The sequence below is a fragment of the Hibiscus syriacus genome, unplaced genomic scaffold (assembly GCF_006381635.1).
Source record: "Hibiscus syriacus cultivar Baekdansim isolate YM2019G1 unplaced genomic scaffold, ASM638163v2 tig00117048_pilon, whole genome shotgun sequence".
Lineage (NCBI taxonomy): Eukaryota > Viridiplantae > Streptophyta > Magnoliopsida > Malvales > Malvaceae > Hibiscus > Hibiscus syriacus.
Genome location: NW_024063538.1, coordinates 3,765,843 through 3,781,033, shown reverse-complemented (window position 1 = coordinate 3,781,033; position 15,191 = coordinate 3,765,843). Strand labels below are relative to the sequence as shown.

Sequence of the window (15,191 nt, the reverse complement as noted above, 5' to 3'; positions counted from 1 at the left end):
GACTCTGGAAATATTAATAAAGATGAGGGGAATAAGTCAGATTCAGAGAAGTGTCTTCTGGCTGGATTAGGGCTTATTGGATCGGAGTTAATGTTGTTAGTTCCAAGTATTAATATGGCATAAATATTTTCAAGGGGGAGAACTCGGTGCAGAAATAAAAGACCGTTGTCGTAAAAAAGTGTTCCGTTAGAGAGAAGAAGAACAAGTAGCTATAAAAGGGTTTATACAAGGTCTAGGGACAGAAAATACTGGCATGAGAGCGTTTTGAATGTTATGCCTGAAAGAGAGGAGGAATTAATCAGTAAGGAAGGGGAAGTTCAGTCCTCAAAAGCTGCTCAATAGATAGTGGATGCGGAGGTTGAAGGAGGGTTGTCAATAGGAGAAAGCACAAGATTCATTTCGGGTTTTGACATCAGAAGAACTAAAAGACACTTGATAAGGGAAGCTTTGGAACAAGTGACCATTTCAACAGTTTCTTCTTCAGCTTTTTCGAATGTAATGGAGGAAGCCCTAGCAACTTGGGATATAAGCAAGCTTTTGGGGGTGTCCTTTAAGCAAGGGAAGGAGGCTTTTCTGAAAAAGATTATCAGCTTGGAGAAAGATTTGAATATGGTCAATCAAGGTGATCTTGATGGGGGTTTAGATTGTTGATTATTTAATGAAGATTCAGTTATTCATTGTTTCATGGAATGTTAGAGGTTTGGGGAGAAAAGAAAAGCAGAGGGTTGTTCAGCGGATACTTGATAAAAATCACCCTCAATTTCTTTGGCTGCAAGAAACTAAAATGGAGAAGATTCCTAGATCTTTTCTTAGAAGAAAGGGATTAAATAATTTTAAAGGTGTTATTGAATCTCCATCGGTTGGTTCATCAGGGGGTTTATTGAGTTGTTGGGATGATAAAATTTTCGAATTGGAAAATCAGTTTATTTGTAGAAGATTCATTGTTTTATCAGGAAAATTTTGTGTCAATAATTTCAGCTGTATTTTCATCAATGTTTATGGACCTTCAGTGGAGGAGGAGAAAGATAGTTTTTTTTGAAGAGTTGAGTATGTTCATAGGTGGACAGAGTGCTCCTATTTGTGTTGGTGGAGATTTTAATGTCTATCTACATGAAGAGAAGGTTGGAAGAACTCAAAACAGGAATTCTATGAGGATATTCAAACAGTTTATGCTTCAAACGGGCTTAATTGATATACCCTTGAATTGGGGTAGGTTTACTTGGTGCAATAACCAAGATACCCCTATTTATGTTAGATTGGACCGGTTTTTGGTTAATGGAAAATAACATCGGGTTACAGAAAACTCACCCACACATCGACTAGGCCGTAGGGGCGGCCCTCAATGGTGTTCACAAGACACATACCTTTACTTGTAGATCAACTCAAACTCTGTCGGCTGTCCACCCCCTACATATATGCGAAAACAAAATAACAAAAATGCTACATATAGACATCAAAATGCTCGAACTAGGGACTGTATGTCCTACCCCCATTCCCTACCTCAAACATTGAAATGCTTGAAAAGAGGATAAACTTTTTCTACCCTGCCAATAGGCCCTATACATGGTTGGCCTTTGCGTACTTACCTGGTTGCGGCCCCATAAAAAGGACAACCATGACATTCTCCCCCACCTAATTTGTCGACGCCCTCGTCGACTGCACTGCTTGAAACTCTTCGATCTTTTGCTTGAACGCCTTGAGGTCATACTCTCTTTCCCAAGTGTTCTCTTCATGATCAAGGCCTCCCCCACTTGACTAGGTACTCCCGTTTTTGCTTTCCGCCCACCTTAACCACTCTACCTGCAAGAATCTCGTCAACATGACGCTGTGAAGGTGGTTGCATACAAATCGACTCCCTGGTAGACTGACTCTGATTAGCGACATTGTGATCGATGTGGAACGGCTTCAAATTGCTTACATGGAAGACTGGGTGAACTCTCATCCAAGCAGTTTTTCTGATTGGCCTGAATGAAGTGCCTCAGATACACCTCCAAGAGCCCATTAAAACACTCAGTCTGGCCATCTGTTTGAGGGTGGTAACTCGACGAAAAGTTGAGTTGTGTTCCCATTAACTGGAACAAACCCTTCTAGAACTTCCCAATAAATCTTCATTCTCGGTTACTGACTATGCTCTACGGAATGCCCCAATATTTCACCATGTGTTTAAACAATAACCTAGCAGTCTTTTTTGCCGAACAATACTTCGATGTCGGTATGAAAGTGGCATACTTCGAGAACCTGTTCACTACCACCATATTTGTTCCAAAAGATCTCCCACCCGTGGCAAGCTTGATATAAAATCCAAGGAGATACTCTCCCAAGGTCGAGCGGGCACCAGTAGTGGTTCGAGCAACCCAACTGTCTTCTGTCGATCCACCTTATCTTGTTGACAGATGAGACATGTCTTGGTGTAGTCCATCACATCTTGACACATTTGAGGCCAGTAATACCCTTGTCCCAACAAAGCAAAGGTGCGCCTCCGATCGGGATGCCCAACCCATGGTGTATCATGACATTCCCGCAACAACTTCTGCTGTAGATTCCCAGCTCGGGGAACAAACATTCGTGGCCCCTTTGTCATCAATAAACCATTTTCTATCCAAAAACACTTCGAATGACCCTTCTTAAGCATCTCCATGAGTGCCACCACTTGCGGATCTTGCTTGGAAAAGTTCACAATAAGCTGACCAATTTCGTTGGACACTCTACTGGCAGATATGGGAGCCAAACGTCTGAGTGCTGTCAAATCCGCCTGCGGCTCAGCGCATTAGCTATCTGATTCTTTTTCCCTGCCTTATGCTCGAAGTTAAAATCAAACTCTGCTAGAAACTCTTGCCATCTAGCTTGCATTGCTGTCAACTTCGGTTGCGTCAAAAAAGTAGTTAACTGCCATATTATCTGTCTTTACCACAAATTTGGAATCCAACAGATAATGCCTCCAAAATCCTCAAGCAATGAATTACTGCTAGAAGTTCTTTCTCTGGGGACATATATCTCACTTCAGTTTCATTTAGCTTCCTACTCTCGAATGCCACAGGCTGTCCGTCCTGTAAGAGTACCCCTCCAATTGCATAATCTGATGCGTCTGTCTCTACTTCTAGAGGTTTTTCAAGATCCGACAAGGTAAAAACTGGTTCACTGACCACCACCTTTAAATCATTAAAGGCCTCCTGACAATCCTTGGACCAAACCCGCTCACTACCTTTCTTCAACAAATCAATGAGTAATTTTACCCTACGAGAATAACCCTCCACAAAACATCTGTAATAATTGGCCAAACCGAGGAAAGATCTAAGCTCACTAACGTGTCGTGGGGTCGGCCACTCCTGGATAGCCTTCACATTCTCCTTATCCATACGAATGCGCCCTTGCTCAATGATGTGGCCTAAAAATTGAACTTGGGTCTGGGCGAAAACACATTTCTCCTTCATCACAAACAACTGATTCTCTCGCAATCTCGCCAACACCAATCGAAGATGCTCCTGATGCTCTTCCATAGAAGTGCTAAATACCATCATATCATCCAAATAGATGACTACGAACTTATCGAGGTAGTTATGGAACACCTGGTTCATCAAAGTGCAAAAAGTGGCGGGAGCATTGGTTAGTCCAAAAGGCATAACAAGAAATTCAAATGCACCATACTGAGTTACACATGCCATTTTCGCTTCATCCCCTTCGGCCATCCTCACTTGATGGTATCCCGACCTGGTATCCAACTTTGTGAAATACTTAACATCACTCAACTGGTCAAACAAATCTGCAATCAAAGGAATGTGATATTTATTCCTGACAGTCACTTTGTTTAATACCCTATAATCCACACAATCTCAAACTCTCATCATGCTTCTTCTGGAACAACATAGGCGCCCCAAAAGGTGACTTCGAGGGTCGAATGAATCCTGCTTGGAGCAACCCATCCAATTGTTTCCTTAACTCTGCCAGCTCCGGAGGACTCATTCGATAAGGGCACTTCGTAGGAGGTTTTACTCTCGGGATTAATTTAATCTCATGGTCCACCGATTTTCTAGGAGGCAACTCTTTTTGCAATTCATCCGGCATTACGTCCTCAAAGTCCTTCAACACTTTCTGAACACCCTCGGGCACCTTGCCAGAAATGGCATCCTCCTTGGAAACTGGAGAGACCAAGAATGAAGGCTCCCCCTTCTTCACTCATTTCTTAAATTGGATAACCGATAATATCTTCTTCCCAGGACGAGGGAGAACTGTAGCTGGTACCATACACGGTTGCTCCCCCATGAACATTAAAAACTTAACGCTGGGACAAGAATCACTTGGGCTGCCATCATAAAATCGAGCCCTAGGACCCATCAAAATCATCCATGTGGGAAACAATGAAATCTACACTTTTTTCCCAAGACCCAAGTTTGATACTCACCCTCTTCGCGCTTTCGCATATTGTCGAAGCAACTGAGTTAACCGCTTTCATTTGTCCCACCTCCCTAGTGACAATCAACCCACATCTCTTAGCTTCCTCTGGAGAGATAAATGTATTTGTGGCTCCCTTGTCGACTAGAGCTTTAAAGGTTTTCCCATTTATTGAGATGTCCACATACATCAATCCCCTTTCTGGATCCTTCCTCAAGCTACTCAGCTGAGATTGTAAGGCAATTATAAATCGGATGGAGCCCATTCTAGTTGGCTCAGGCTCGTTATCTTCTGTGGGAGCGTTTACTCGTGCTCTGTTCTTTGTTGATGCCACCATGGCATTAAAAACACTTCGTTGTGGACACTGCAACCTAATGAGACCCATTATAAAGAAAATACTTCAATGAGGGTTTATTTCCTCCATTGCTCGATCCAGAACCAGTAGGAACACTATTTTTGGCTGGGTCCCTTCCAGGGTATCTTCTATTTGGGTGCTAGCTCCACTCGTAGAAGGCGCCCTGCGCTTTACAAGATGATCGTTGTAAGGCACTCAACAGCAGCTATTGCTACTGTCAGATCTTGCACCTTCTGTCTCTGCAACTCGAGCCTAGCCCACGACTTGGACCCTTCAAGGAAATGAAACAATTTATCCTTTTCAGACATATCATTGATATCTAGCATCAAAGTTGAGAACTCTCTCACATACTCCCGTATGGTTCCTGTATGAGACAATACCCTTAACTTCTTACGAGTGTTATAGTCTACATTCTCAGGGAGAAAAGAAGTCTTCAACTCCTTCTTTAACACATCCCAAGTCTTAACGGAGCACACTCCATCTTTGAACTTGGACAGCTACCATAACTTAGTGTCACCACCTAGATACATCGAAGCTACTACCCACCTTGTCTTCCTCAGACTCTGTGCACATTGCCCGAAAATATTGCTCCATGTCAAACAAAAATTTCTCAAGCTCTTTAGCATCCCTTGCTCCATCAAAATGTTGAGGATCAGGGATCTTGGCTCGTAAGCCTCTCCTTCACCAAGGTTTGTTGTCAAACTAGCTATAGTCGCCTGAAGCACACTAACTTGGGCCTTCAGCTCATCTTATCCAAGTTGTATAACACCTATGGCTTCTCTTGCCTCGTTCCCCAACTCAATCACTTTCTCAACCAATTCCTCTTGAGTCTCCTCGACTCTCCTCATTCGATAACCGGAGATCATATGAGCTCTAAGGGACGCTAGCGCGACTTCGATCTCCTCTAACTTTTGCCGATCCATAGAACCCATCTCCTGTACGACCGGCGATGCAACTTCTTGCTCCTCAACTCTGTGAGAGCTTGTTGATCCATCATCACGTGTGCGAACCATTCTCTTTCGTTCGTTGGCACCTTTATGCTTACAACACAAATAAGCACCACCGTGCCTAAATTAGAAAGAAAAAGAGCACCGTTGTGCTGAATTCACAGCACCTCTGTGCTTCAATCGACAATCTGACACCTCTGTGCAGTTAAAAATGACTGAGCACCTCTGTGCTTTGGTCTAGAATCTGACACCTCTGTGCTTTTAATGATTGAGCACCTATGTGCTTCAATCTAGGATCTGACACTTCTGTGCTTTAGGATGATTGAGCACCTCTGTGTTTCAATCTAAAATCTGACACCTCAGTGCTTTGACAAACGATTGAGCACCTCAGTGCTGCAATCGACAACTAAGCACCTTTGTGCAAAGTTTAACAATTGTGCATCGCTGTGCATCAAATAGGCAACAAGCAGCATCATGCTTTACTTAACAAAACGAGCACCTCCGTGCTTCTAATAAAAAGATCACACACTTCTTTGCTCTGATACCAAGTGTTATGGTCTTAACCTAGTTGATTCGGCATGCGTCACTCGAAAGGGACGCTTCCCCACTAAGTTAACCTTAATCTCGTATATCTGATCAAACACATACACATCATGTTAGATCTTCGCAACAGCAAGGTCCTTCGACCAAGAATCGAGACCGTGAGGCATAACAGATGCACACAGCCGACCTCGGACTTCTCCGAAGGGAAAAATGTTTTATTAATGGAAAATAACATCGGGTTACAGAAGACTCACCCACACCATCGACTAGGCCGTAGGGGCGGCCCTCGATGGTGTTCACAAGACACATACCTTTACATGTGGATCAGTCCAAACTCTGGCGGCTGTCCACCCCCTACATATATGCGAAAACAAAATAACAAAAATGCTACCTATATATATTAAAATGCTCGACGTGGAGACTGTATGTCCTACCCCATTCTCTACCTCAAATATTGAAATGCTTGAAAAGAGGACAAGTTTATTCTACCCTACCAGTAGGCCCCATACATGGTTGGCCTTGGTGCACCTACCCGGTTGTGGCCCCATAAAAGGGACGGCCACAACACCTAGCACCCTCCCCTTTCATTATGGTAGGTTTCAAGCTGAATTATTTTGTATCTTTGTATTTCATTTTCCTTGAAATGATATATTGCCATTTAGAAAATTCAGTGCTTGTTTCAGTCTGATTTTGTTTTTGTTCTTATTTTTCTTTTAAAACTTGTATAAATCAACATGACATCTGTACTAAAGTTCTTATTGATTTATAATGTCTGATATTTTAATTTGGGTTATTAGTTTGCTCTATAATTCTATGTAGCTTAGATCTTTAGCTCTTCCATTCACCGTAATGGAATGGACTCTTCCAACTGTTCCCCGACCAGCTCAAAAAGGTCCTTCTAAACAATCTGTAGTATCCCATAATGATAATAAAGCTGTGGCACCAGAAGTGGCAGGGTCATCCACAATGGCATCTTCATCAGATTCAAGTGAGATTTTTTTTTACTTGGCATCACTTATTATATAGACTTCTGTCTTGCTTTAATGATTATCGTATTCTAACTGTAACTTCTGTATGCAGAGGCTGGGAACTCAGACAACTCGCAAGATGAGCTTTCTGAAAGTTTTGCATTTGCTTTAGTTAACGGTGCACTTGGAGTCTTTGAGGTTCATGGCCGTAGGATCCGAGACTTTAGGTATGATTTGTTGTAAATACTAAAAGAAAAGTTATAGAATCAGGTTGAATTCACATGCTACTAGAAAATGTATATTCCTCTTTGTTCTGGTCTATACGTTAGCCATTTATTATGTGTTGGTCCGGTCTTTACATCTGTGCTCCATGAACTGGAGTCCTTGTAGTAATCTTGAAAAATTAGGACAATGGCATTTGTATGAGCCACCTTTATTGAGCTGTAAGTATAATATTTTGGTGAGGGGACCTCGAATCAACAACAGTATTGGATATTTAAAAATTTGTATGTGGCTATAGATTTTTGCTAATGTCCATTGCATGGAAATCTAGATCCAATATTGTGTTGAATGAAACATGATTACCTTCTCATCAAGTTTGTTTTAAAGTACTTATGGACTAAAAGGGGGGACGGGATGGGGTGGCTCTGTGTTGTGCAATTTATTTATTGTGCAATTTTTCCTTTTATTTTTCATCTTTCTACAGAAGATATCTACTTTTTAGTCCACAAACATCTTTATTTATATCTGATCAAGTATTACTGCTATTCTGTTTCTCCATTCTGCATTTCTCATAGCATATAACCACATTTTGTTTTTCTCTCACTTTTTTTGGGCACTGATAAGGATCCTTTGCTTGTCTCTCAGACCGAAATGGCCTTCTTCTTCATTTGTTTCATCTGATGGATTGATTACAGCCATGGCATACCGCTTGCCTCATGTTGTACGTATCATATTTATATTATTGCATCCTATTAGTAAGTTTCTTGTTTCCTTAAAGATTTTTGTCTTCACTGATATCATTAATTTATCAGGTTATGGGGGACAGATCAGGTAACATAAGGTGGTGGGATGTCACTACTGGGCAGTCCTCCTCATTCAACACCTATAGGGAAGGAATTCGAAGAATGAAATTCTCACCTGTTGTTGCTGGAGACCGTAGCCGAGGGCGTATAGCTGTCCTATTTAATGACAATACATTTTCTGTTTTTGATCTTGTATGTGTGAAAATGCATTTATCAATTCTTCCATTCATATATATGTTTTGCTATTATCTTGCTATGCTTAATAATTTATGCATGTTATGTGCTTAAAGGTTGCTGCTGTGTTTTCTTAGCTATTAGAAAGTTGGATTCTGTTTCCCCCTGACAAGTGAGAAGGGACTACCGCCTCCAGTAGGAAACTAGGAATCAGATTCTCATGTTTATGCGATAGTAATTCCAAAAAGAGAGTTACACTCCCAAGAAAGTTGGGGCTTTTCAGCATACCGAACATGAGAATCAGATATCCAGCAATTAGATTATGAGGAAAGTGAGTGTAGAAACTAAGGAGTTTTAATCAGATTCTCAATGGTGAGGAATTTGTATTTCTTTTCAACTGCATTTTATTGATAAGAATGGTGCCTATTTATAGTTTACAGAGAGAATCTAATCTAGGAAACTATACACAAAATCAGCAAATCATCATCTACATTATGGTAAGATCCCTAAATATCAGCAGCTATAAATTGGGGAATTATATTCCTAAACTCCTGCAATCTGTAAATTTACAGCCTATAATCTACTTATTTACAGCCGACAACTTACATTCACCTTCAAGCTGGTGAGTATATGTTGTAGAGTTCCAGCTTGGATGTAATTTCATCAACGGTAAATCTTGGAAGGCACTTAGTGAGAACATCAGTTAGCTGGTCTTTAGTAGAGACAAACTTCACTTCAACAACTCCATTGTTCACTTTCTCAGAGAGGAAGTGTCTATCTATCTCAACATGTTTAGTTATGTCATGATGCATAGGGTTTTTAGCTATACAAATGGCTGTTTGCTATCAGTCAATGATAAGGGTGATAAACCATCTAGACCCATCTAAATTTTTTACTCTTGAAGGGCTCCAAATGTCACTATAAACAATAGAGAAAGGGTGGGAGTATTTATAAGTGGAAGGATGGTAAGAGTCTTTTGTTTGTTTTGACAGGGGACAAATGTCACAGGTAAACAACTTTGGATTTTTATTAATATAAGAGAGTATGTAACATTTTTGCAAGGTAATGGAAATTCGGATGACCTAACTTGAAGTGCCATAATAGGCTTGTTTAGAAGGTGGCTTCCCCCGAATATTGTAGAGTCCACCAGACAGCTAGCACTGCTAATCACCTTCCCCAAATCCATAGCCTGAAATTTACGGAAGTTTGAGAAAAATTTAGTAGCGCATTGTAAGTCGTGAGATTATCGATGAACTGATAGAAGATTGCAAGCCAAAGTAGGCACATAAAGAACATTAGATAACTCAATATTATGGTTAAGGGGAATTGAACCACTCCCTTCAATAGTGGATAAAGATCCATCTGAGTCTTGACATGGGATTGAGATAATACTTTCTGAAAGGTTTGGAATAATTGCAAGTCCCCAGTCATATGATCTGATGCTCCGGAATCTGCAATCCATGGAGTAGAATCACTCAGATGGGATAAATGTGCAAAAGATAGACAACTTTCATGTGTTGTAACAGCCATTGAAGATGGATCGTGTAACCTAAACTAATACCATGTAGAAACTAGGTGTTTGAATCAGATTCTCAATGGTGAGAAATTTGTATTCTTTTCAACTGTTTTTTATTGATAAGAATGGTGCCTATTTATAGATTACAAAGAGAATCTAATCTAGGAAACTATACACAGAATCAGCAAATCAACATCTACATTATGGTAAAATGCCTAAATATCAGCTGCTATAAATTAGTGAATTATATTCCTAAACTCCTGTAATCTGTTCCAATTTACAGCCCCTATAATCTACTAATTTACAGGCGACAACTTACAGTGAGAACTTCCTATATATTTAAAATTATGTGCTGGAGGGTTGGAACCCTCATTTTGTAGGTTTTTGCTGGGCATCTTTCCAATTTGGATCTGTTTGCTCACCTGCACATTTTATCCTTTCTAAATTTAAGATTATGCACCAGAGGATTGAAACCTCATTATATGGTTTTTGTTGTTAGATTCCTTTCTGATTGGGACCTTGAATGCTTCATGTTCTGTCACCTTAATATAAGTTTGAGCTAGCATAAATGGTTGTTTTTTTTGGCCCAATGGAACTTTTGAAGGATATTTCTACGTTTGAGCTTAGTGCTTAGTATTTGGTATTTGCAGGATTCACCAGACCCACTAGCCAATTCTCTTTTACAACCTCAATTTCCCGGAACCCTTGTATTGGAATTGGACTGGTTGCACTTGCGGACTGACAAGAATGATCCACTGGTTTTGTGCATGGCAGGAGCTGATAGCAGCTTTCGGATTATTGAAGTTAACATGTATGTGCCACAATCTGTTCTCTTTTCTCAAGCATTTTTCCTTGTAGATAGTCCCTATATGAGCAGATTCAAGCAGGCTCTCTATGCTTGTTAGCATATGTTATTGTAAACTTTTTTTTGTTAAAATATGGCTGGAGCTGTAGAATTGACTTTTTGGTTGCTTTATTAGAATGATAGCTCTGATAGGTTTGGATTGGCTAGGAAGGAGACAGGGACTGATTAGGTCAAACAATCTATGTTTAGTTTTGAAGTGAAATGGATAATTGCTAGTTAAGATATGATTCTTATGTAATTAATATACCTTGCTTTTGCTAATGTAGAAATGACAAAAAAATGGGTTCTGGGACGCTGCCAAGAAAAATAAATGAGAGATTCCGTCCAATGCCTTTATCTTGTCCTGTATTACTTCCTACACCTCATGCTCTGGTAACGATTATTCTGCCTTTTCACTGGTTTGATAATTTATAGTTCAATATTACTGTATTTTTTTTCCTTTTAGTTTTATGTTTAGAGCCTGCCAACTACTGGAGAATCTTTTAACAAATGATGTTAACAGATCTTTTGTACTCAACATAGACATGTACAACATTGCATGTTTCTTTAAAAGTAGATGGATTGGACCACTATTAGCTTAAGTATTACATTGAAAAAAAAGAGAGGGAAAAAAGGCTTAAGCAAAATTGTTAATAGTGATACATTGGAGTTGGCTTCACAATCCTGAACAGGATGAGAAATGTATTTGGAAATCGGCCTACTGGCCTTGTTCTGCTTGGCTTGACGCTTCAATTTATTTATTTGCCATGTCAACACATAAATGATCATTCAAATTACTTACAACTGACCCCTAATTTCATGACATTTCTGTTATTACAGGCACTGCGAATGATATTACAATTGGGTGTAAAACCCTCTTGGTTTAACACTTCTGGTTCAACCATTGATAAGAGGCCCGATTTCATTCCAGGAACTGTTTCATCTTCAGGGGATCTTCGCAGTTACCTGATTGAATTACCACCTGTTGGTGATTCTGTAGTGCCAGAATTGCTCCTAAAAGTATTAGAACCTTACCGTATAGAAGGTAGGCTCTATACCTATTTATTGTTCTAATTCCACTTAAAACAGTTGACTGGTTTTCCTTATCCTTATCCTTGTTTCATTGCTCAAGGCTGTATACTCGATGATGAAAAGGCGAGATTGTATGCTACCATAGTCAATAAGGGTTGTGTGGCAAGGTTTGCCTTTGCTGCTGCTACATTTGGCGAGGTCTCAGAAGCACTTTTCTGGTTGCAGTTGCCTTGTGCTATTAACCACTTGATGAATAAATTAATAAATAAGTCTCCACAGAAAGAACCTATTTCAGTGCCAAATTCAGATCTTGATGATATATCACTACTTAGTAGAATCACATCAAAGGGGAAATCAACATCAGAAACCGGGCAGAGGGATGCATTAGTAAGTACCAGTTAGGTGACCGTGTATTTCTCTTATAACTTGTGATGTAAAACTTTTGATGGCAAGACATGTTTCTGGTTAGCAGACTCAAGGTCAACTAAGATTAATGGCTTTTGAGCAAGAAGACATATGGGAAAGGGCTAAGGAGCGCATCCCTTGGCATGAGAAACTGGAGGGAGAAGAGGCAATTCAGAACCGTGTGCATGAGTAAGTTTATGTTATTTTATTGCTATTGTTAATTAGTTGAACAATGAAATTGCTGCAATATCTTCCTCCAAGTAGAAGTTCTGAATCTATTTATATATATGTTGAACCTTGTTAGTTTTGCAACTTATTTTGCGTCCAGTAGAAACAGTGGAAATTTGTTTCAGATTGAAAAACCAATATCACTTTTGAACTGCTACTTCAGGCTTTTAGCTGGGTATGACCTAAAATTTCTTGTTTTTGAAACTGCTACTTAAACTGCACTTTTGGAATTTGAGGCTTAAACCTTCATTTGAAGAATAATGTTCAATAGGCCAAGTCTGTTTTTCTGTGTTTGCCACACTAGTAGTTATACTTTGTATTTGGCATATGCAGGCTTGTCACAATTGGAAACTTGGAAGGTGCTGTCAGTTTATTGCTTTCTACTTCTCCAGAGTCTCCATACTTCTACTCAAATGCACTACGTGCAGTTGCCCTTTCTTCTGCAGTGTCAAGATCTCTTCTTGAGCTGGCAGTTAAGGTGAGGCTTAGCTTTGTTTTCCTTTATATAGATTAAAGCATGTGATTTTTCTAGTTTTAACGATATTGCCTGTCTATTTTGGTATTCTTTCAAACTTTCCTTCTATATTTTGAGTGCTATTTACTGCTGTATGATGATGATCAGGTTGTTGCTGCAAACATGGTCAGAACCGACCGGTCACTATCTGGCACCCATCTTCTCTGTGCTGTTGGAAGGTATCAGGAAGCTTGTTCACAGGTTTGGTTCTGTTTGGAAAAAAACTCCATTCAGTTTTCTTGAAGCCAAACATGAAACTCCAACCCAGTATTAAGTTTATCCTAATCTAAACTAACCACTCTTATTTAAACTTACGATAGAGTATTTCCTAATCTAAACTAATTTACAAATTACAATCGGTTACAACGTACACTCCCTCTCAAGTTAAGTTGGTGAGTATACATTGTATAATCCCAACTTGGATAAGAATTCATTAAAGGTAGCCTTTGGTAGTTTCTTGCTGAGCACATTAACAATATGATCTTTTGAAGGAACATAAGTCAGTTCTGCAACACCTCCATTGACCTTATCTGAGATGAAGTGTCTATCAATTTCAACATGTTTTGTTTTATCATGTTAGATTGGATTCTTGGCAATTCTATTGGCTGATTGATTATTACTTAGGATTTCAAATTTCTCCCCTTGCTCCTGTAACACCCTAAACCCAAGTGGGCCTAAAGTGCCACATTGGGTTGCCGAGACAATCATTGATTTAAAAAACTTTTCATTTCCATTTCAAAATGTACTGCATGGTATCAAAATAATTTTCTAAATCGGAACTCCATGACACATTATTTAAAATAAAAAATAATACAAACTTAGAATTCGATAAATTAAATACATGAGTAAGGTTCTATGAATATATATGCCTGCTAAAGCTATTGTACAGTACTTTGAAGGATGCTGTAAGTCCTGTGGCGACGGTGCTCCACGATCGGCTCAAGCTACTAACCTGTGAACAGAAACATCTGAACGCTAAGCTTATAAAGCCTAGCAGTATAATCGCTAATCTAGAGCAGCATTATGAGTTTCATAAACACAAGCATGCTAAAGACATGGTACAAAGCAGTAGATCGGTAAAAGCCCCACTATGTTGTTGAATGATCTCATGGTCTCACATAGCAATTAGGTAGATCATAGAGGGGAACCCGGTTATCGCATGGCAATCAGTACAATTACCGCTCAACTGAAGCATTAGCTCGGTCTCACACAACCGTCAAGCCAAACTTTAAGGATATCTGTTTAACTGGACTGATGCAACTACACATGCATATCCTAGGGCCCTAAGGCCACACAACATCGACAACGCCCCACTAGGGCAACTGAGGTTTATTATCTAGATCGTTATGTGAAGGTTTATTAGTTTGTTATTTCTTTTACTTTATTAAGTTGCTCTATTCTGGTCATTAGCATATAAGGGTATTTTAGTCATTTCTATCTTTAAAGAGGTCTCTATGCATTTCATAATTTTACGACGATTACTGTGTTTGCTGTTCTTTGCTGTAATACTAACTAGCCTGATACCTGACTCGGGTTTATTATTGGGTAGCAACACTCTAATCGCTCTTATTGTACTTCTTCCCAATACCCCTTGAATTGGAGGGGCGGCTTATACGTTCTTGGTTCACTGACGTTTTTGAAGCACACGTTTTCCCCTATTATGGAATTTGACTTACTTATTGTACCACTTGTCAACATCCTCCACAATGATCCTCTTTCTTAACTATTCAATATGTGCTCGACTGAAGATACTTTAATGTATTACGCTTAGTATGATTACATCGGTTGTACCTCACTCGTACGAGTGTTTTTAGATATCTTTGGTCATTTATGTCCCCATGAACTAAGTTCCACCATTACAGATCATCCTTAGCTCTTATGGGCTTTAAAGATGTCAAATCTAACCACCCAAAGTGGGTAGTATCGATACCCTAGGGTCAAGTATCGATACTCCTATGAGTATCGATACAAAAAATGGCTTCTCTTGCTGAAAATTTGGCCCAATATCGATACCAGAGGGGTCATATCGATACTCCAGTTTCTAGTATCGGTACCCTTTTTTGGTGTTACAAATTGGTACCTTTTCGGCGTTGGAAAATGGTATCTTTTTCGGCGTTGGAAAATGGCTCCTTTTCCGGTGTTGGTATCGGTACCAGATACCCTTAGTATCGATACTCTCCACAGCAGTAAGTCAAAAAATGTCCAGAATTCGTCTCAGTTCATCTAATATCGATCCTGTTCATCCAGTATC

General features: G+C 39.7%; 1 protein-coding gene across 2 annotated transcripts in view; it reads left to right on the top strand.

Annotated features, from left to right (window-relative positions):
* LOC120197483 (WD repeat-containing protein 11-like) overlaps positions 1-15,191 on the top strand; it is a 47,121-nt gene that overhangs the window by 27,756 nt on the left and 4,174 nt on the right. For both annotated transcript variants that reach the window (XM_039198994.1, XM_039198995.1), the window contains 11 exons: positions 7,054-7,222; positions 7,315-7,429; positions 8,070-8,145; positions 8,237-8,419; positions 10,568-10,728; positions 11,049-11,154; positions 11,602-11,806; positions 11,894-12,180; positions 12,266-12,387; positions 12,760-12,904; positions 13,049-13,141. In XM_039198994.1, coding sequence (XP_039054925.1) covers positions 7,054-7,222; positions 7,315-7,429; positions 8,070-8,145; positions 8,237-8,419; positions 10,568-10,728; positions 11,049-11,154; positions 11,602-11,806; positions 11,894-12,180; positions 12,266-12,387; positions 12,760-12,904; positions 13,049-13,141 — 1,662 coding nt within the window. The remainder of the gene's footprint in view (positions 1-7,053; positions 7,223-7,314; positions 7,430-8,069; positions 8,146-8,236; positions 8,420-10,567; positions 10,729-11,048; positions 11,155-11,601; positions 11,807-11,893; positions 12,181-12,265; positions 12,388-12,759; positions 12,905-13,048; positions 13,142-15,191) is intronic.